Raw genomic sequence first — 21,297 nt, 5'->3', positions numbered from 1 at the left:
ACACACAGCTTCACTCAACACCCTCTGGGAGCCCACACTCAGCCCAGGCCCACATGGCTTCAGAAATATCTTGAGCCCTTCTCAGGTGGAACTCATGATGCCCAACCCCAGTGTCAGGCAACTCTCTCCGTCGGGCCAGTTTGTGTCTCCAACTTCCTCAGACCCTGGCTTGGCACTGGGAGTTACCAGCTGGGAGAAGCCTGAGTGAAGTAAGCACCCTCAGAGGGGCTTTGATCCAGAAACGTGCAGAGAGGCTGTGATGGCCCCCAACTCACACACACACACACACACACACACACACACACACACACACAGGTACTGACATATGTGTGCACATGAGCCAGCAGGCTTGAGTCTGCAGCTCACAAACTTCTTCCACCTTCAAGACTGCCCACCTCATCCATAATCCGGTGAGGCGGTTAGAGAAAGGACTGACACCCATTTTACAGACAGGGGAGCTGAGGCCGAGGAGGAGTAGTGCTTTGCTCAAAGGCAAAGGTGCAATAGAACCGATAGCAAACTAGGGCCCTTATGTCCCAGCCTCGAATCCTTCTCTGTTTCAAGGTGACTGGGAGCTTCGAGCCTAGAAAGCGATCAGACAAGCGCGGGTTGGAATCACAACCCTCTATCCTTCCCAGGGGGTTGCGCCAAAGCTACGCCTCCTCTTGGGCTGTCGCTGGGGAGCTGGGAGAAAGCGGCCCTAGCGTATCTCTTTAATGCGCGCCCCCGGAGGCCCGGCGCGCCCCCGCCACTATAACTGGAGTGCATGGAGCAAGCTGCGTTCAGAGGAAGAAGGGCGGGCGCTGGGCGCCCGTTGACCGACTTTTCCAAGTGCGATCAGCGCCCGTCCGGCCTACATCCCGCCCCCATGGACCCGCCCGGGGGCGCCCACTGCTGAGGACCTGATGCCTATTGGGCTCCGGGCTAGGTTGCACCCCGCCACCGCAAAGTGACCCCCCGCGGGCCGTGCAGGCTCCCAGCACCTCTTCCCGCAGAGCTCGCCGTCGGGCGAGGGCTCCACCGCCGCCACGCCTCGCGCCCCGCGCTGCCCGCCCCATGCTGGTGCACACTTACTCCGCCATGGTGAGTACTCTCGGGCCCGGGGACACCGGGGCGTACCGGGCCGGGGATCCGGCAGCCTGAATGCTGGACCTTCCGAACCTCCTCCTCCAACGAAATTTCGGAGGGAGGGGGCCACAGCGACTCCGCCCGCTGAGAACTGTGCGCGCCGGAGACCGCTGTCCCCAGCCCAAGGCTCCCGCGCCCACGGGTCATTCAGAGATAGACCTCGGGCCTCGGGAAGCGGGCAGGACGGCAGCTGGCCCCTCGGGAGCTGAGGAGGGTCCTTTCGGACTGGGTCCTTTCAGCTGCCGATGGGTCGCCTAACGCGCCCCTTTTCTTCCCCAGGAGCGCCCCGACGGGCTGGGCGCAGCGGCTAGCGGGGCCCGCCTGTCGTCGCTGCCCCAAGCGGCCTACGGGCCGGCGCCGCAGCTCTGCCACACGCCGACCGCCGCCGCCGCTGACTTCCAGCCGCCCTACTTCCCGCCGCCCTACCCGCAGCCGCCACTGCCCTACGGCCAGGCGTCCGACGCCGCCGCCGCCTTTCCCCACCTGGCCGGAGACCCGTACGGTGGCCTGGCGCCCCTGGCACAGCCTCAGCCTCCGCAGGCTGCCTGGGCCGCGCCCCGCGCCGCCGCCCGCGCCCACGACGAGCCGCCCGGCCTGCTGGCGCCTCCCGCCCGCGCCCTGGGCCTCGACCCGCGCCGCGACTACACCGCCGCTGTGCCGCGGCTCCTGCACGGCCTGGCAGACGGCGCGCACAGCCTGGCCGACGCGCCCCTCGGCCTTCCCGGGCTGGCGGTGCCGCCGGGCCTGGAGGACCTGCAGGTGAGGCCCGAAGGGTCCGGGATGGGCCAGCATCCGCTGCGGTGACTTAGGACCTGGCTGGAGGCAAAGAGTGACCAATGCAGGAACCCGACTTTTCTCCCAGCCTGCCACTTCTTGCTCGTTACTCCCAGGATGCGTCCCACGTCCTGAGTTAGACGCTGCCTGGCTTTTCGGGCGGCCTGACGCTGAGTCCATGAGCAGGTGCCTGGATGGCGGCGACCCTTCGCCGAGTAAATGGGCAGAGGCCGAACCACTTTTGTCCCTCTCCGCTGGGCAACGTAGGGAACCTATGCCCAGTCGCGGTCTACTGGAGCAGCCTGTACCTGGAGCGAAGCGAAGTGGAGGAGTTGCCTGTCTAAGGTTCCAAAATGCCCTTTTTGCGCGGCATGGCGAGGCACCCAGGGCTCCAACTCAGCTGCAAATGGTGGAGCGCCGGTGAATCCTGGTCCCGTCCGTCGCCGGCCGCAGGCGACGGGTGGTGCGCTTTGGGTGAAGCAGACAGGACAGGGACCGGGGACAGCAGGGGCTTGGGAAGCGAAAGGAGACTAGATCTACAAGCGCCCTTACCACCACCCTGTCCTATTTGCAGGCCATGGACGAGCCGGGAATGAGCCTCCTGGACCAGTCAGTGATCAAGAAAGGTAAGGAATGGCGTGCATCTGCCAGGGCAGAACCGGGCGAAGTGGTGCAGGCCCCGGCACACAGACCCAGTTTCTTCCCCTGTGGCGCGTCCCTCCTGTGCGTCGCCAAGCTCACTCTTTACCAAGGCAAGGGCACTCTTTTGGATCTGGAGTTAATTTGCAAAACGAGTTAAACCACTTCTCTGTTTCCTAAGAGGTGTTAATGGGAGTGCTATTCCCATGGATGTCGTTAAATGATTTCCACTGTACCAAGCCTTACCATTTCCTAGCCTGTCTGGTGCTTTCTGCCCCTCCCTTCCTAGCAGGGCCTTGGGGACCTTGAGGTTTCCCTAGGGAATTTTTTCTCCATTTGGGAGCCTCTTTCAGCAGTTTAGGAATAGGGAAGCTGGTGTGTGACTATTGTGTCGGGCCGTGTGCAGGAGGGTCAGGGCTTGGGCGTTGGTGTCTATGTGAGTTTGGGATCCTGTACATGTCTCTATGTTGCTTTCCCAGTATTTCTTGGTGTCTCTTGCTGTGAGTGTGTGACGTGTGTCTGTTATGTTGGTGTAATTTCCACGTGTTTGGGGGTCAGGGTCCCTGTTGTATCCCAGAATTTGTTCTTTGGCACTGAAGATCTTTAAGCATGTAGGGTTGCTCCCTGTGTATTTTCAGGATGTTTGTGTCTCTCTGCCCTTGGAAAAGCCAGGGGTTTGAGATCTGCCCTCCAATGGATTTTCGGCCTGTGAGTTCTGACTGTGACAGGGAAAGGTGAGAAAGACAGAGATTCAGAGAGGCCTAGGGATAAATTTGGGGCAGGTGCAGAGAGGAATATGAGGCACAGACAAGCCCGCTGTACCTGGGGCAAGCGCTTGAGCCGGGATTGGCTCAAGTTGTTTTTCAAACGAGTGAATTCAAGCCTGGGCTCTGTTTGCCCTCCTTGAGTCCCGGGGAGGTGGGGTGGGGGGAGCTGGATTTCAAAAGTTGAGGCGAAGTTACCTGGGGCTGGGAGTTAGCTGGACCACCTGGTGTACCTGTGGGGAAGATGAGGAGACAGGCCTCCCAGAACTTGGGAGAAGGGAGCTCCGGGTATTGGGGCTGTTACCTGGAGCTGGGGGTTTGGGGAGGCTGCCTGCAGTCCGGGCAGGTGTACGCTCAGAGCCAGCTCTTTGCTAGCAGCCGCTGCCTTGCTTTAGTGGATTATTTGGAAACCGACAGAAGGGAGAGCTCGGTCTGCAGCGGCAAGAGCCTGCCGCTGTGCTGTCCACCCAGAGATTCAACCATGGTCTTGGTCCCCAGTTCTGACTCCTGCCCGGGCTCCACAGGCTACAGGGGCTCGGGCTCACTGACTCCCTCAGGGAGGCCAGGACCTTGCATTTTGGGAAGAAGCTTGGGGATTTCTGCCCTGGGGAAGGGTAGAAGGATCAGGTGGGGCTCTGAGTACCTTAAACCCCAATCCCCTGGCCAGAGCCAGGACAAAAGACTGGCTATCAAGAAGGAACCAAAATTGCCTCGAGTTAGTTTCTCTCAAAGGACATCAGCTTTCATAAATCCCGGGTCCTAGGGGTGCGCCGGGATCCCCAAAGAACACAGTGAGTGCAGCCGGGACTGTCCCGAGTGCTGCACACGGGCTCCGGCGGGTGGGGGATGGATGTGGGCGCTGATGCTGTTCGGGATGTCGCCGACGCGGGCGTGCACACCGGCCGGACACCAGTGTCAGCCCGTCGGTGGCCCAGTGGAGCCCAGCGACCTGAGCTGGGGACTGCGTACTGGGGGCCCCAACCCGGACGTCGAGTCACAGCCCGGAGCAATGCAGCAAAGGGGGAGGGATGAGAGCCGGGGCTCCCAACGGAAGGAATAGGCTGGTTCCTGAGTCGCGAGCTTGTCCTTCGGCTGGCCTGGCGAGCCTTTGAGGAGGAGAGAGGGTCATTGCGGCAGAGCCGATCTGCGAGGTCCGGACATCGGGGCGGGGTGCGTGGGTGGGCGACCCAGCTGTGGCTAAGCAGGTGGCCCGGTTGGAGCCCTGCTCCCTGGAGCCTCCACGCCCCACGCGGCGGGTAATTTTCGTTCGGGCCCTCCGCAGTCACTGCGGAACTCCGGCCACATCGCCAGCCACTTGGGCGCAATTGATTAGCGTCCTTCTTCGCCCTCAGGCCTTCTGAAGGCATCGGGAGCCCCGGTCGAGTCCTGAAGTCCTCCGGCACCTGCCAGGGGCGGTGGAGGACCATCCCACTCAGACCCGGACCCTGGAATTATAGAAGGTCGTTCTTGGCTAGCTGAAGCAAAGGATTCATTCCTCCAGCTCCTCCCGGCCCTGGCAGGAGGGGCAGCTGTGTCACGGGCGGTTGGAGTCCTAGGCTGTGAAAGGGAGGCGGCCCCAGCCCTACACCAGAAGCAGCCTTGCTCCCGCAGGGAGGCCTCGGGTCTCGACTTCGACAGTGCGTCCAGGGAGGTTGTAAAATCTTCACTACTCCAGGCAGGGGAGGGGAGGCGAAGTCCCCGCCCCACCACACACTTCCAGGTCGGCAGCCCGTTGTAGCCAGGGCTGCCGGGGCAAGGATGGCAGATGGGGCTGAGGCTGACCCGAAGGGAAGTGGGGAGCCCTCAATTTTCTGCCCACATTTGTCACTTTCAGTTTCGTGACTTGTCCTAGGGGCACAGAAAGCAGGCGGGACTGGCCTGAGAGACAGACATGGACAGGAATATTTCCCAGCCAAGAAAGGCAGTGAACAGGGTCTGTATGCCTTGTAGTGGGAGCTCAGAAGAGGAGCAGTGAGTGCCTGAACTTGGGAGGCTTCCTGAGGGAGAGGCAGCAGGAGGCTCAGTAGGTGTTCAGATTTGTTGAATGAAGGGTTTGGAAGTCTGAGTGCATTTGGAGAGGGGGTGTACAAAGGGCTCCACTAGGAACAGCACGTGCCTATGCCCTCTCTTTGGAAAGCCAGACAGGTTTAAAAAGGTTAAAAATCTCCGTGGGTTTCAGGCTATACAGTCACAGCTGGAGGGGAGTGGTTTGGGGATGAGAATTGAGATAATCCTCCTTTCCTCCGAGGAGAGTGGGTAGTTGCCTAATTGGGGGTGGGGAATCCCTCTCTGCTGGGCTCTGTTGTCCAGTCTCAGGGCAGCGGATGATGTAAGTTCTCTGCTCTCCCTGGATCTGGGGAAAGAAAAGGGAGATGGGGAGTTTCTGGGCTTCCAAGTGAATCTACAAGCAGGGCCAGGACTGGGGTGAGGTAAGTGAGGAACTCACTTGAGGCAAGATTTAGGAGGGCGCCTAAAAGCTCAGTAATCAAGGTAAATGATACATCTTAGTGCAATATGTTTAAAATGTTTTAATGCAAAAAATATCCACAATAAACGAAATATCAAAATTTACGTAAAGATGGAATCTGACCCTGCACTTCTACAACCCTGCCTCACTGGCCTCCCAGGCTACCATTGGCCCCAGAATGAGACAAAAAAACTGGTGCCCATGCAGATAGACTGGGGACTGTACCTGAGGGCAGCATAGAGCAGGGCAGTGAACGGTAGCAGTTATATTTAAAAGAAACCCTCTAGGGGAGAGGGAAGAGGGGAGGGGGAAGGTAGGAGTAGGGGATTAAGAGGTACAAACTTACTATGTATAAAGTAAATAAGGTACAAGGATATGTTGTACAACACAGGGAACATAGCCGTTATTTTATAATAACTATAAGTGGAATATATCTTTAAAAATTGTCAATCATTATGTTGTACACTTGCAACTTATATAATATTGTACATCAACTATACCTCAATTAAAAAAATAAAAGAAACCCTCTAGCAGTTGGTGAGAAGGAAACTTAACCAGCAGGTCCCACTGGGGAGATGAGGGGACTCAAGTGGGCTGGGAGGAGGGTCACGACCCCTCCTGTCTGCCTTCCTCCTGCTGCCCCTTCCCCCCAGGCTTTGGACCTTAAGTGGTACCTTAAGTGTGGTCTAAGGAACCACATGCATCAAATCCCCAGGGGTTCTTGTTAAAAAATGCAGATTTCCTGGGCACCATTTCACATCTGCTGAATGAGAATCCCTGGAATTATGGCCCTGGAACTTCATTTCTTTAACTGATTGATTGAGGTAAAATGTACATACCTGAAATTCACCCATTGGAAAAGTACAGTTCGATGATTTTTCGTAAATGTATGGAGTTGTGTAACCATTACCACAGTCTGTTTTAAGACATTTCCAACACCCCCCAAAGTTCCTCCATTCCCAGTTGTAATTAATTCCCACTCCAGGCCTTAGGCAACCCCTGATCTGCTTTCTGTCTATACGTTTGCACATACTGGACATGTTATATAAATGGAACATATAAGTATGCTGACTTTTGCATCTAGCTTCTTATACTTATAATGTGTTTGAGGTTCATCTGTGTTGTAGGCTGTATCAGTAGGTCATTCCTTTTTTATTGGTAGTACTCCATCGTGTGGATGTAACACATTTTGTTTATTCATTCAGCAGTTGATGGACACTGGGGTTGTTTCCACTTTTTGGCTAGGATAAATAATGCTGCTATGATCATTTACACGCATGTCTTTGTGTGGACATACGTTTTCACCGCTCTTGAACTCCTAGGAGTGGAATGTCTGGATTTTATGGTAAGTTTGTCTTTAATTTTTTAAAGAATCTCCGAAGCTGTTTTCTAAAGTGGCTGTACTGTTTTACATTCCCACCAAGAAAGTGTGAGAGTTCCAGTTTCTCCACATCGTCATCTGCACTTGCACATGTGTCTCTTTTTGATTATAGCCTTCTTGATGGTACCTCAGTATCCTTTTAATTTGCATTTTCCTAATGACCAATGATGCTGAGCACTTTTCCATGTGCTTACTAGCCATTCATATATCATTTTAAGTGAAAAGTCTACTCACATATTTTGAACACTTTCTAATTGGGTTGTATATCTACTCACATAGTTTGAACATTTTCTAATTGGGTTGTATATCTTACTATTGGATTATAAGAATTCTTTATGTATTCTGGATACACATCCCTGATAAGATATAGGATTTGCAAATATTTTCTTCAAGTCTATGGCTTGTCTTTTCATTTTCTTAATAGTGTCTTTTCAGGTGCAAAAGTTTTTGATTTTGATGAAATCCAGTTTATCATTATTTTCTTTTATGGATCATGCTTTTGGTGTTATATTAGGAACTCTTTGCCTAACCCAAGGTCATGAAGATTGTTCTCCTGTATTTTCTCCTAGAAAGACTTGCAATTTTAACCAACTTTCCAACAGAGTCTATTGCACACTCCCCAGAATCAGTGGTCAGACCATATCTACCACCTGTGGACAGAGTGTGTAGACTTGTGTGTGTGTGAGAGTCTTGTCTGATAGATTGGCTAACAAGGAGCTCTGTCTGTAGGACATTCCTGTGTCTGTAGGAGTGTGTACATGTGAATGGCTTCTGCGTTCATGACCAGGGGGACACCATGGGTAGACCACTTCAGCTTTAGGACACTGTGGTGTGGGAGACAAACACTGGTCCCTGCTTTGCAATCCGTGCTAGTTAATTCCCACCTTCGTGACTGCTCCTGTCCCAGGCTACCTGCTTCCCTAACCCTGGCCTCCAGACCTCTGTCATTTTTGAAGGAAGAAGCTGAGGAAAAGGGTACAGACAAGTGGGGAAAGCAACAAAGTCTGTAATTCGTATACACAAACACGTGTCCACCTGTCATGCGCTACATTAGCCGCACCTATGTTTGCATAAATCTGGCATATACTCTATGTTTAAATATATCAGCAGGAGCAAAAGCACTTGCAGATATCCTTATGCACGTTGCCGCATTCTTGCAACAGTCGGGCAGAGCCTATGTGTATATAGCTGGGGCTCGGTATTTGTTGTTGAGTAAGTGTGCATATGCACAGTCTCACCCTCAGTTCCCTATGGCAGGGCATGTAGTTTTTATGTATAGATGTTTGTGTGACACGTGTGCTCACATATGTCCCTGTTTGTACATGCGCAAACAGCTTCACCCAGCTTTGGTCTCTCTCCTCTCTCACAGTGCCTGGCCTCAGGGGTCCCCAGATTTTAATAAAAGCTGGATAGAGGAGGCTGCTGGGGGAGAGAAGAATTTTCTGTTCCTCTGACCATTCCCTCTGGCTAGGAGTCATGGGAGAGAGGACAGTCACTTTGCCCTTCTTGTTAATTTGTTAATTCATAGTTTTAGTTTTTTAAGTCGAGCATGAGGTATAATTTACGTATAGTACAGTTCACCCTTCTTAGATGTGCATTTCTATGAATTTTGACAAATGTAAACATATAGTCAAGATATGAAATATGTTAGAGAATGGTTCCATCACCCCAGAAAGTCCCCTCGAGGCAGAGGGACACAGGTGATGAGGGAGCCCGTGCAGAGGCCTAGGAGACGCTGGGGTGGGGGGTGGCATGGCTGCTATTGTGTGTCCAGTGTTAGTGTGTCTGTTGGGTCAGGACATCCTTGCTCCTCACTCTGAGGCGGAGGCTGGGATTAGGATGAGGGGAGTGAGGCAGGGTCGTGTAAGAGCAGGATCAGAGCCTGCTTCCATTTAAATTTTTGATATTTTGTCACCGTGCATTTTTACATTAATTTTTACTTTTAAAAATATTGCATTAAAATACTGTTTGCCTTGATTGCTGAGTTTTTTGCTGCCTCCTTAAATCTTGCACCCACGACAAGCGCCTCCCCTGCCTCACCCTAGTTTTGGCCCGGCTCTGGGGACAGGGAACTTGCCTGGGGTAGGGCGTGTGCTGCTACTCTTTCCACCTCCCCCCACCTCTTCACTTCTCCCACTCAGCCCCATCCATGACCTGTTGGCCCTTCCCTGGTGCCTGAATAGGGACGACCCAGGGCAGAAGGGCAGTTTTACCATCAATTGCTAAAAAAGGAATGAGGTTCCCTTTCCGACCCTCCCCCACCCCGTGCATATATTGGCTGTGAGTCTTCACACTTTCTCCCATTCCACGTTTCAAGGGCCCTTGCTTCCCTCATTTATTCTACATTCACTGACACCCCCTTGTGCCAAGACTCTGCTCTCAGGCACTCCCAGTTGGTGGGGAAGACAGAGGAGGAAGCAGACATGAGGTTCAGTGTGGTAAGGACAGCGACAGAGGGTGAAAAGGCAGGGGGTGAGGGCTTAGGAAGCTTTGCATTGGGGGTGGTGCCCGGACTGAGGCTTGAGAAGGAGGAGGCCCCGCTTAGTAAAATGGAGAAGGGCGCCTGAGACAGACAGCAAGCAGTTCTGCGGGGCTTAAAGAGCCCACACGCTGGTGAGCTAGTCGTCCCGCATCCCACGTGGTGCTTCACACGTTTCATGTGACCTGTCCTGGGTTTTTTAATTTTTGAATCAGTTGCCAATGTTTAAAAATCCAGGGACTTCCCTGGCGGTCCAGTGGTTAGGATGCTTCCATTGCAGGGCGCATGGGTTCAATCCCTGGTCGGGGAACTAAGATCCCACAAGCTGCACAGCGCGGTCAAAAAATAATAATAATAAAGTAAAAATCCAGAGATTTCACCTAGAAATCTCAAATCCTTGTCTCACCAGCAAAAACAAAAACAAAACAAACCAAGAGTTCTGGCAATGTTGGTGTATCCTGCATGGTAACACTCGGCCAAGTAGCAGGTCTCCCACATCTCACTTACTTATGTTAACTCCTGTGCTCCCCACTTTGAAGTCTAGAACTGTGCTGTCCACTGTGGGAGCCACGGGCCACATGTGGCTATTGAGCACTTGAAATGTGGCTAGTCTGAATTAGGATGGGCTATAACTGTAAAATACGTGTTGAATTTTGAAGACCAAGTACAAGAAAAGAATGTAAAATAGCTCATTAAGGGATTCCCTGGTGGCGCAGTGGTTGAGAATCCGCCTGCCAATGCATGGGGCATGGGTTCAAGCCCCAGTCCAGGAAGATCCCACATGCTGCGGAGAAACTAAGCCCGTGAACCACAACTACTGAGCCTGTGCTCTAGAGCCCACGAGCCACAACTTCTGAAGCCCGCGCACCTAGAGCCCGTGCTCCACAACAAGAGAAGCCACCGCAATGAGAAGCTCGCACACAGCAACGAAGAGTAGCCCCCGCTCGCCACAACCAGAGAAAAGCCCACGAGCAGCAATGAAGACCCAACGCAGCCAAAAATAAAATAAATTACAAAAAAATAGCTCATTAATAATTTTTAAAATATCGATTGTATGTTTCAGTGATAATATTTTTATTTTTTCTTTATTTAAAAAATTTTTAAATTTTTATTATTATTTTTTTTGGCTGTGTTGGGTCTTTGTTGCTGCATGCGGGCTTTCCCTAGTTGCAGTGAGCGGGGGCTACTCTTCGTTGCAGTGTGCGGGCTTCTCACTGCGGTGGCTTCTCTTGTTGTGGAGCATGGGCTCTAGGCGCACGGGCTTCAGTAGTTGTGCCTCGCAGGCTCTAGAGCACAGGCTTAGTAGTTATGGCTTAGGTGCTCCACGGCATGTGGGATCTTCCTGGACCAGGGCTCGAACCCGTGTCCCCTGAATGGGCAGGTGTATTCTTAACCACTGTGCCACCAGGGAAGTCCCGATAATATTTTTATATACGGGGTAAGTAAAATATATTAAAATTGGTATTAACATGTTTCTTACTTTTTAAAAATAGAGCTACCAGAAAATATAAATTTATATATGTGGCTTACAGTATATTTGTATTGGTCAGTGTGGGTCAAGAGCCTAAAGGGCAGATGGAGGACCAGGCAAAAGGGGTAGGCAGGGCCAGACCACAAAGGAGGGTGAAGGAGGACATTATGACAGTTAAGAATGTGAACTTTAAAGTCCATTGTCAGAGGTCAAGACCCATGTCTGCTCCTTATGGCTGTACTATCTTAACTTCTTTGAACTTTTAGTTTCTTCATCTTGAAATGGGGACAGAAAATAGCATCTCCACAGAGCTGTTAATGTGAAGCACTTGGTATATAGTTGGCACTCACTGAAGGATAGGCAGCAGCATTCTGCTCAGCTGTGGAGCTGGAATTTAATTCTCAGGCACTGACGGGTTCTAGGCTGGGGAGTGATGGGTGTTTCAGAAAGATCCCTCTGGAGCAGGGGCTGGGCAGAAATTCAGGTGGGAAATGAGTGAGCGTCCCTGTACACCTGGAGAAGCGGCTGCATCCAGGGCACGTGGAGAAAAGAAAGCCCTAGTATGTGGTGATGGAGGGGATGTGGTGGGAGAGGGCAGCGTGGAGGGCCTCACTGAGGTTTCTAACTGGGCGATGGGATGGAGGGTTTGAATGTGCATCCAGAGAGGGAAAAGCTGGAGGGGCTCTGCCAGGCCAGGGACTGGGCCAGCCTTGCTTACCTCTGCCTTCCCAAGGCCTAGCACGGTTCCTGGCACACAGGTGCTCAGCAAATATTTGCCAAATGACTGGAGGGCCAAGTGCTGCCTTTAATACCATAGTCCAGGGCTTGCTACTGGTACTAAGTCTACCAGCTGTGTGATCTCAGGCACATTACTTCACCCCTCTGGGCTTCAGTCTCCTCATCTGTAAAAGGGGAATAATAACATAGCCCCCTGGTGGGGTGTTCTGAGGATTCAGTGAGGTTATCTGTATGGTGAGTGCTCAGTGACTGTTGGCCTCAGGCTCCCCACTTGATCCCCCTCCCCAAACACACAAGGCCTGCCTTTTCTACCAAGGCTCTCACTTCCTTGGAAGAAGAGAAGCCCAAGGGGAAGCAAGTGCCTCAGTCATTCTCCCTTCCCCCTGAGGCTTAGCAGGAGAATGGAGGTTAGACTGCAGGAAGAACTTTCTTTTAGAGCCAAGAGTGTCCAAATGGGTGTTAAAAATTAAACTTCTCCGATTTCCTTCCCTGTCCTTCATAGATATTAGTAGATAATTAGAAAGCATTTGGGGGAGGGGGTGATAGAGTGTGTCTCTTCATTCTTGGTCTCCTTGAGCATCACAGAGAGACTTGGCAGGAAAGGGGCCAGGGCTGGAGGCCTAATGGGGCCATAACCTCCCTGTCCCTGGGATGTGGGAGCCCAAGGCCCCCAGGCCTTTCACTGATCTGGGGTTGTGGGTGAGACGTGGGGATCACAAATGAGCGGGGGTAATCAGGGATTGCTTGTGATTGTGCAGATCTGGCTGGGCTCTGCTGCAGTGACCCAGGAATCCTGCCTCCAGCTCATATTCCATTTCCTTATTTCCAACTCCCTCTCTGATTACACATGGCAAAACTCCAAGACTGCTGAAGCTGTTTGAGTTTTAACGGGGAACCAGCCTGACTCAGTGAAAGAACAGGGGTTCAAGAGCCAGAGAACTTAGGGTTTAATGTCTACCACCCATTAGCTGAGTGAGCTAGAGTGAGTCACGTTAACCTCATTGTGCTTCAGTCTCTTCCCTTGTAGAGCAGGCATAGTAGGACCTCCTTCCAAAAGGTGCTGGGACATACAGATGCAGCTGTGTGTACACAGCATGCTAGAACGGGGCCCAGCACATAGGCTGGTGCTTCAGCAATGCGCTCATGCCACAGCTGGCTAGTGCCCGTGTCCGGTGGTCCCTGGCTCAGTGTTGTCTCTCTCTCCCTTGCTCTTACTTCTGCTTCACAGTCCCCATCCCCTCCAAAGCCAGCAGCCTTTCGGCCCTCTCATTGGCCAAAGACAGCTTGGTTGGCGGCATCACGAATCCCAGTGAGGTCTTCTGCTCCGTGCCAGGCCGGCTCTCTCTGCTCAGCTCGACATCCAAGTACAAGGTGACAGTGGGGGAGGTCCAGCGGCGACTCTCACCTCCCGAGTGCCTCAATGCCTCTCTCCTGGGTGGTGTCCTTCGCAGGTAGGAAGGCCAGCCCACAACTTCCTGCACAGTGTCAAAGCTAAAATGTGTGGTCGTTTCAGACTTTCTCAGGGGATCGGAGAGGGGCCGGACCCACCCCAGGCCACAGGGTCATCTCCACCTCAGTCTCCCTGGGGGATTGTGCATGCTCTCTGGGCAGGCCTAGGTCCTCAGCAGCTCCCATGGGTCTGTGGGCTTGGGGGTCGCGGGTAGAGAGGAGCCTGGGTACAGAGAGTGGATGGAGGACTCACCCACATTGGGCACGACGGTCTGGGGGAGGGAGAGTGCCATCTCCACCCCATCCCTCAGGAAAAGGGTCCCGAGGACCTAAGGCCCATTCCCTGTGTCAGTATAGGCCTCTCTGGTGCGTGTGTTTTGGGGTGGGGAGCATGGGGTGCATGGTTTGTCTTCATAGTTGTGTCTGTCTCTCTGTGCGTGTCCTTGTGCCTGGGTATTTCTGCTTCAGGGCTATGAGCTTTGATATGTTTGAGGATAGTGTTTGTGTGTGTGCACGTGTGCATGTGTGTGTATATGTGGTGTAGGAGTGGCTAGGAGTGTATGTTTCCGTGAGTGTGAGTTTCCTGTGTTACCTTTAGTGAGATGTGTTGGTTACAGTGTTCTACTCTGTGTGAGTGTGTATGTTGTATGTGTGACTGCATGCGCACGTGGAGCTAGACATATGTGTGTTTACCTGTCTGTACCTTTGTGTGGGGCTTCGTGTGTGCAGGTGTGGGAGTATCTCCTTATTCCTGGTCTCTTTGAGCGTCCCAGAGCGGCTTGTATGAGTCTGTGAATGTCTGTACAAATGTCCCTGGGATCCTGACTTGGTGTGAACATGTGTCTCTGACTGTGTCCCTGGGTATTTGAGTCTGTGTGTCTGTCTCTATTGGTGTATGTGTCTCTATTCTTGGCCCTCAGTGTGCGTTCATCTGTGTATGTGTCTATGTGCCCCTGGGCAGCTGTGTGTGTAACAGTGTCTGTGTGTCTGTCTCTATTGGTGTATGTGTCTCTATTCTTGGCCCTCAGTGTGCGTTCATCTGTGTATGTGTCTATGTGCCCCTGGGTAGCTGTGTTGGTGTGCTCAGGTGGGAAAAAGGACCCTAAGATGCTGGTCCATCCTGCCCCACCTTGGGCTGTCCCTGTTATTGAGAGGATTAGGGAGAAGTGAGGGGTTCCTGGAGCTGCGTGCTAGGCCCCCCATTCCCATCTTGGCTGCAAAACCAGTGAGATTAGGAGATTGGGATCAGGTAAATAGAGACTCCAGAGTGTCCCCAGGACCAGACCCAAGCCTCAGCAGGGTTGGTGGAGGCAGCAAGGCCCTGTTGGGTCACTTAGCATACATGCTTCATTTTGTCTTCATAGTGTGTGTCTGTCTTTCTGTGTGCATGGCAAGGGCCAAGTCCAAGAATGGGGGCCGGTGCCTGCGGGAACGGCTGGAGAAGATTGGGCTCAATTTGCCAGCTGGTCGTCGCAAGGCCGCCAATGTGACACTGCTGACTTCACTAGTAGAGGGTGAGGCCTGAGGGGACCTGTGTCATCCAGTGTGACTGTGTGTGGCTGTCTCTAATGCAGGAGGGTGTGTTAGTCATGTGTGTGTTCTCTGTGCACCATGTATAAGTAAGGGGTGTGTGTGATATATGTGTACAGTCTTTAAGTGTATATGCAAGCACACATGTGCATGTGCTGGTGCAGTAGAGAGCGTGTGTGTGTGTGTGTATGGGGGGAAGAGTGGCCAGTGTTTGGATGTGGTAAAGAGATGAGGGGGTCAGAGTCCCTTCCTTGGAGGTTGGTGACTCTCAGCTCGATCATCTTGAGTTCAGGCTCTGGGACAACTGGTGGGCTCAGCTCCCACCCCTTAGCTCAGAGCCCATCTGAGGTAGCCCCAAGGGAGGGCAGCGGGGTTGCGTCTAGAGCTGAGAGGGGAATCGAGAAAAGATATATATATAGAAGCAGGATGGCCCCGGTCAGGGGTTGGAGTGTCAAGGCCATGCTCCAGGCTCAAAGGTACACCTGGCTGTAGTGACGGCTCATCTCTCTGCCTCCCCTCCCTCCTAGGAGAGGCTGTACACCTGGCCCGAGACTTTGGCTACGTCTGTGAGACCGAGTTCCCAGCCAAGGCGGCTGCCGAGTACCTGTGCCGCCAGCATGCTGACCCGGGGGAGCTGCACAGCCGCAAGAGCATGCTGCTGGCCGCCAAGTGAGCGAGAGCGCCACGCACCGGCTGCCATGGGTGCCGTGTACAGGCACATGTTGGTGCAACGCACAGACACAGACACCAAGCATGGGCACAATGGATACCACTCGTGTACATGTGATGTACACATGGTACATGCAGCACTGCACACAGGCACACCTAGGTTCCATGCTGTGCACGTGACAGGGCACACATGGATACATGTGAACATAGCTGGGTTCTACACATCAGCAAACAGTGTCACAGACAGGCTGACGTAAGTCCACGTGTGGGCACCACCAGCCCCAGTCCCGTCATGGGTCTGAGGTTCTCTGGCCTTGCTCCCCCTGCCTGAGCCTTGCCAATCAGCCCCTCTGCTCCAGTGACCTCCATCAGGGCACCAACACCCACCCAGACCCCTGGGTTGACCCCCCTTTGTTCTTACTTCACACCTGACCCCTCTGCAAGTCTCACTGATGCCTCCCTCACCACCACTCACATGCCACCTCAACTCTGGTCTCCCAATCTTACTCCTGGACGTTCACCCCAGTGCCCCTCTGTTCCCCCAGCCTCCCTGCACATGCACTGATCCCTACCCAAGAGCCTTCAATGGCTCCCACTGCTACTGCAGTTGATTTTCAAACTAGGTTCTGTAGGGATGCCGCAGGGCCTGTTTAATGAACTGGTGTTCCATTAAGATTTAGTTTTTAGAAAGGGTCCCATTGCAAGAAGAGACAGACACGGGGGCGGGTTTGAAAACCACCATTCTGTCAAGTCCAGACTCCTTTGAGGGCCCCCATAATCTGGTCTGCACAAACTCCACCCGCTCCAACTAACCCACTTGCTCTCTCCTGCCCTCCTGTCCTTGGGCTTGCTCTTCTGCTTAGAACACCATCCAGTCCCCCCACCTAACAGTCCTTCAAATCACAACTCCATCCTCCCGCCTTCAAGGTTTCCTCAAGTCCCCTGGGCAGAATTGGAATCACAGACTCATGGGACTGCCATGACTCATGGGGCCTTTGAGGCTGCTCATATTGGAGCTGGAGAAACATATCTAGGGCAGGGATCACCTCACTCATTAATCAGCTAACTCATCAAGCACTTTCTGGGTCCCAGTCATGTCTAAGATGCTGACCAGGTTCCTTGGTGATGCAAAGGTGAGACACAAAGTGATTCTCCTGCCTGAGCCATATATCCAGCCACATACTGGAGATGGATTCAAATCCCAGCCTAGTCACTTGGGCAGGTCATCTAACCTGTCTGAAACCACCCAGTTTCCTCTTCCATGTGATGGGAATGATAATAACATTATAGATTTGTTGTGAGGATTAAGTGAGATGATACATACAGTGTGCTCGGCACAGCATCCAGGCCTCAATTCATGTTCACTGCTAGCTGTTATTTCAGTTATTTAAGGCAGATTCCGGATTGTTCCCCAATAATTTCATAGACAAACCTCTTGAAGCATTGGCTGTTTTGGGTGGAGGTGGCAGTAGGAGAGGGAATCAAGGAAAGTTTCCTGGATAAGGTAGGAGTTGAGCTGGACTTGGAACGTGGGCAGGACATCCACAGAAAAGGAAACCGTAGGGTATTGGCATGTGCTATTTATTAGGTGTATTTATTAGGTGTGTGGGCAAATCAGTTAACTTCTCTGAACCTTAGTTTACTTTTCTGTAACACGGGTATGATCATCATTTGTAGACTGCTGGGTCAGCAATCATATATATAATGTATATAAAGTACCCAGTATGTGGTGGGTCCTTCCCTGGACTCAGACCTTTGTCCTCTAACCTCTGACCCTCCTTTCCCCACCAGGCAGATCTGCAAGGAGTTTGCAGACTTGATGGCGCAGGACCGTTCACCGCTGGGGAACACCCGCCCAGCACTCATCCTGGAGCCCGGAGTGCAGAGCTGCCTAACACACTTTAGCCTCATCACCCACGGCTTCGGCGGGCCTGCCATCTGTGCTGCCCTCACTGCCTTCCAGAACTACTTGCTGGAGTCACTCAAGGGGCTGGACAAGATGTTTCTAAGCAGTGCAGGCAGTGGGCATGGTGACACCAAGGCTTCGGAGAAGGATGCCAAACTTCGGAAGTAACTGCTTCCCCCACCCCATCCCTAAGGGGCTCCCAAGGTCTGAAATGAGGCCTTTGCTCCTGGGGGTGGGCCTGACAGGATTAAAAGGTGGGGTTGGAGTCAGGCCAGAAAGAGAATATTCCTCCAGAAACCCATGAGTTAGGGGTCTGGGCTGGAGTAAGGGGAGGTGGCCTCTGTGGTGGTTTGTAGATAAGGGCCCAGGCGTCTGCCTCGCGTGTGCAATTTTCTGACCCTTGACTGCTGAGAAAGGCTTGGACAGGAAATTGCATGGAAAAGCCTGGTTCTTGGGGCCAGTGCTGCCCACTAGGGTGCCCATTAGGGTGATGGGTGCTCCTAGAGGCCAAGGCCTTGCTGTTTTTACTAACAGCAGGAGAGGAATTAACAAACCAGGTGCTACTGAGGAGTTGGTGCCCTTCATCCCAGAATCTCCTACCCCCAGAAAAGGGGTGCTGGCAGGAGGCCCCAGTGGGCTCTTTGAACCCCTGCCACTCTTGGAAAGAAGTGGGCAGGAGGGGCCCTCAAGGAACAGAGAAGATAAACACAAATTGGATAACTTGAATCCAGGCTGCACTTCAGTCCTGTTGCTGTGTCCTATTTATTTATGTTGTAATTTAAAGTTTTAAAATGTTCAGTGCAACTTATTTATCCCAATGAGTTGAGGACTCGTTTCAATGTCTTCTGCTTATGCACCAAGATGTCCAGCTGGACCAGGATGGAGAGGGTGTTTTTGCTTGCAAAGGGCTGTTGGTGGGCCGGGAGGGAACAAAGATGTCAGGGACCCCAAGGTTGTTGCTGGGATTTTGTATTTGCTGTTGTTTCTCTTGACCCTGCAGTCAATGTACCTCCCCAACTCTCAGATTGCTTTCTCATTCTCTTAATAAAACCTTTTCATTGGATATGAAGCTCTCCCTGTCCTTTTTTAGCCCAAGGTCACGGGGGAGAGGCAGGGCCTGGGAATTGGGGGTGGGGGGTGGAGTGGGAGGGGGACTATAAGGGGGAAACCTCGGAAGGGGCTGTGGGCATCTCTGGGTGAGGGGGTACAGATGGTGGGTCTATCTGGCTTGTCAGTGTGGCTGCTGTTTGTGTGTGTGTGTGTGTGTGTGTATGTGTGTAGTGAATCCTGGGGGGGCTGTATGTGTATTATTGTGACTTACTGGGCCGTGAGTGTGAATGCGTCAGTCCAGCTATTAGGTCTATGTGATGTGTTAACATGACCGTTGGTGGTGGGTCTGTATGTGTGTCAATATGAATGCTGCTGATGATTACGTGTGTCTGTCTGGCTCATTCAAATCCAGCTCTTCTGTCTCCTTGAGGATTTCATTCTTGAGGCCACTTTTCTTTCCTGCACCTTTATTCTCTCTCTACTGAATCATCTATACTAAATCGTTCCCCAAAGGACACATATTCTATGATCTCTCACCTTACAAAACATAAATCCTTTCTCCATTTACTTCTTTTGCAGTTGGAGAGTTTTTTTTTTTTTTTTCTTAACCTACCTGGAGAGTTTTTAAAAGATTGCTACACCCCTACCTCCATTTCCTCACCCACTCCCAATTCACTCCTCAACCACTTTAATCTGTCTTCTATCCCTACCAGCCTATGGAAATCCACTCAGCAAGGTCCTCGATGGCCACATGTCAAACCCAAAGGCCCTTTTTCTGGACTTAGCAGCATTTGACATGGCTGACCACTTGCTCTTCTCTGAAATTCTCTCTTCTATTTATGTCCAAAATGGAGTACTTGGGCATCCCTGGTGGCGCAGTGGTTGAGAGTCCGCCTGCCGATGCAGGGGACACGGGTTCGTGCCCCGGTCCGGGAAGATCCCACATGCCGCGGAGCGGCTGGGCCCGTGAGCCATGGCCGCTGAGCCTGCGTTCTGCAACAGGAGAGGCCACAACAGTGAGAGGCCCGCGTACAGCAAAAAAAAAAAAAAAAAAAAAAGAGTACTTGACTCAAGTACTCAAATCTTGACCTCGCCACCTTCCTGACCCAGTTGCTCAAGCCAGAAATTAGGGTGTCATATTTGATTCTTTCCCTACACCCAATCCATTAGAAAGTCCACATCCTTTTCTTTCTATCTCCTGTGCTACCACCCTAGTCCTCGAGACTCTTACAATAGTCTTCCGACTGGTCCCTCTGTTTTCACTGGTACACCTTCATACTAAAGCCCTGCAACAATCCAAACTTTGCCTACGTCCTCAACCATATCTTAAACTATTCTCTTCATCACTCACTTTGCTCTAGCCACACTGGTTTCCTTTCTGTTCCTCAAATTACCACTTTTATGCCTCAGGGCCACTGCACTTACCTGTTCTCTTTGCCTGGAATTCTCTTCCCCCAGTTCTTTGTAGGTGTGCCGCCAGAGACAGATGATCAGGTGTTTTGCAGAAATGAAAGGTCTGGGCGTCATCGCCCAGGGGAAAGGTCCAAAGATGTGATTTCTTCTCCCAAGAAGTTTCCCTGCCTCAGCCCACACATATGAAAGGAGGATTGGAGTAAAGGCTGAAAGTATGTTCTGCTTTAACGAAAGCCCTGGGCCTGCAAGAGACATTCTACTACTAAAATTATTTTACACTATGGGAAGTTGAAGGGATTAAATGAGGTAAGACACATGGCACTTAAACTATTTCAGCACCCTCTTCCATCTCTTAAGGGTTCCTTGTCAGCCTCCCTAACCTCTTCACTAGTCAGAGCTAAGCTTCCCTACCCTGAGGCAAAACAGGTGCTCTCTTCTCCAACCTATCCCCTCTCACCTCAAGCCTGGGAAGGAATAAATTGTTTTCAGTGTATTAATCACCTGAAAGCAGATGGGAACCAATCGGGAGACCATTCTGAGCAGTGTTTGGCCAGGAGTGTTAAAGCATCAGTGCATTCCCAGTGTTTTTCAAACTTGAAATTGATTTAGGACATAGCTGGCATTAACAAAATCTGGTAGAAGAAAACAGATTAGAAAATATCAGAGTGCACTACATCACGACTCAGTCATACATATATACATACCTGTAAGAAAAGTTCCAGGAAGCAATGCTTACCCTTCTTACAGTAGGTATATATATATATACAGGCGTGAAGTAAAAAATGTATGCCGAGGCCATATCAATTCAGTTGGGTCATGGCTTTATGAGGTACAGAAGAGGGAAAGGAAATTGGGGACCTGGGTTGGTAAAGGATTATGAAATGTTTAGCATGTCAAACCAAAAAGGTAGGCTTTATTCTATAAGCAATGGAAAACCATCAGAAAAGTTTTAAGTGAGGAGAGGAATGGATGATCCAATTTTTCGAGTACAGAGGGAGGAGATTAAAAGTAGAGAGAGCTTCCCTGGTGGCGCAGTGGTTGAGAGTCCGCCTGCCGATGCAGGGGACACGGGTTCGTGCCCCAGTCCAGGAGGATCCCACATGCCACGGAGCGGCTAGGCCCACGAGCCATGGCCGCTGAGACTGTGCATCCGGAGCCTGTGCTCTGCAGCGGGAGAGGCCACAACAGTGAGAGGCCCGCGTACCGCCAAAAAAAAAAAAAAAAAAGAAGAAGTAGAGAGAAGTTAGGAAGCTGTTAAAATAGTCCAAGAGGGACTTCCCTTGTGGCGCAGTGGTTAAGAACCCGCCTGCCAATGCAGGGGACACAGGTTCGAGCCCTTATCTGGGAAGATCCCACATGCCACGGAGCAACTAAGCCCGTGCGCCACAACTACTGAGCCTGCACTCTAGAGCCCGCAAGCCACGACTACTGAGCCTGTG

At 52.0% G+C, this 21,297-nt stretch overlaps 1 protein-coding gene across 1 annotated transcript; it reads left to right on the top strand.

The window, feature by feature from the left end:
- Nucleotides 1-1,056: 1,056 nt before the first annotated feature.
- TFAP2E (transcription factor AP-2 epsilon) lies at nucleotides 1,057-17,563 on the top strand. Its single transcript, XM_030869631.2, has 7 exons — nucleotides 1,057-1,083; nucleotides 1,408-1,887; nucleotides 2,477-2,528; nucleotides 13,070-13,292; nucleotides 14,686-14,804; nucleotides 15,348-15,489; nucleotides 17,281-17,563. Exons 1-7 carry the CDS (start codon nucleotides 1,057-1,059, stop codon nucleotides 17,561-17,563), a joined length of 1,326 nt encoding a protein of 441 aa, XP_030725491.1.
- The last annotated feature ends 3,734 nt before the right edge of the window (nucleotides 17,564-21,297 follow it).

Source organism: Globicephala melas, chromosome 1 (genome assembly GCF_963455315.2).
Source record: "Globicephala melas chromosome 1, mGloMel1.2, whole genome shotgun sequence".
Classification (NCBI taxonomy): domain Eukaryota; kingdom Metazoa; phylum Chordata; class Mammalia; order Artiodactyla; family Delphinidae; genus Globicephala; species Globicephala melas.
This window is presented reverse-complemented; position numbering and strand designations above follow the sequence as displayed.

What these genes read in the sequence shown, in the direction of transcription:
- TFAP2E (XM_030869631.2), top strand. Translation starts at nt 1,057, where the DNA reads ATGCTGGTGCACACTTACTCCGCCATG. An exon ending in TGCACACTTACTCCGCCATG is followed by an intron (nt 1,084 to 1,407) that starts GTGAGTACTCTC and finishes TTTCTTCCCCAG; the next exon opens with GAGCGCCCCGACGGGCTGGG. An exon ending in AGCATGCTGCTGGCCGCCAA is followed by an intron (nt 15,490 to 17,280) that starts GTGAGCGAGAGC and finishes TTTCCCCACCAG; the next exon opens with GCAGATCTGCAAGGAGTTTG.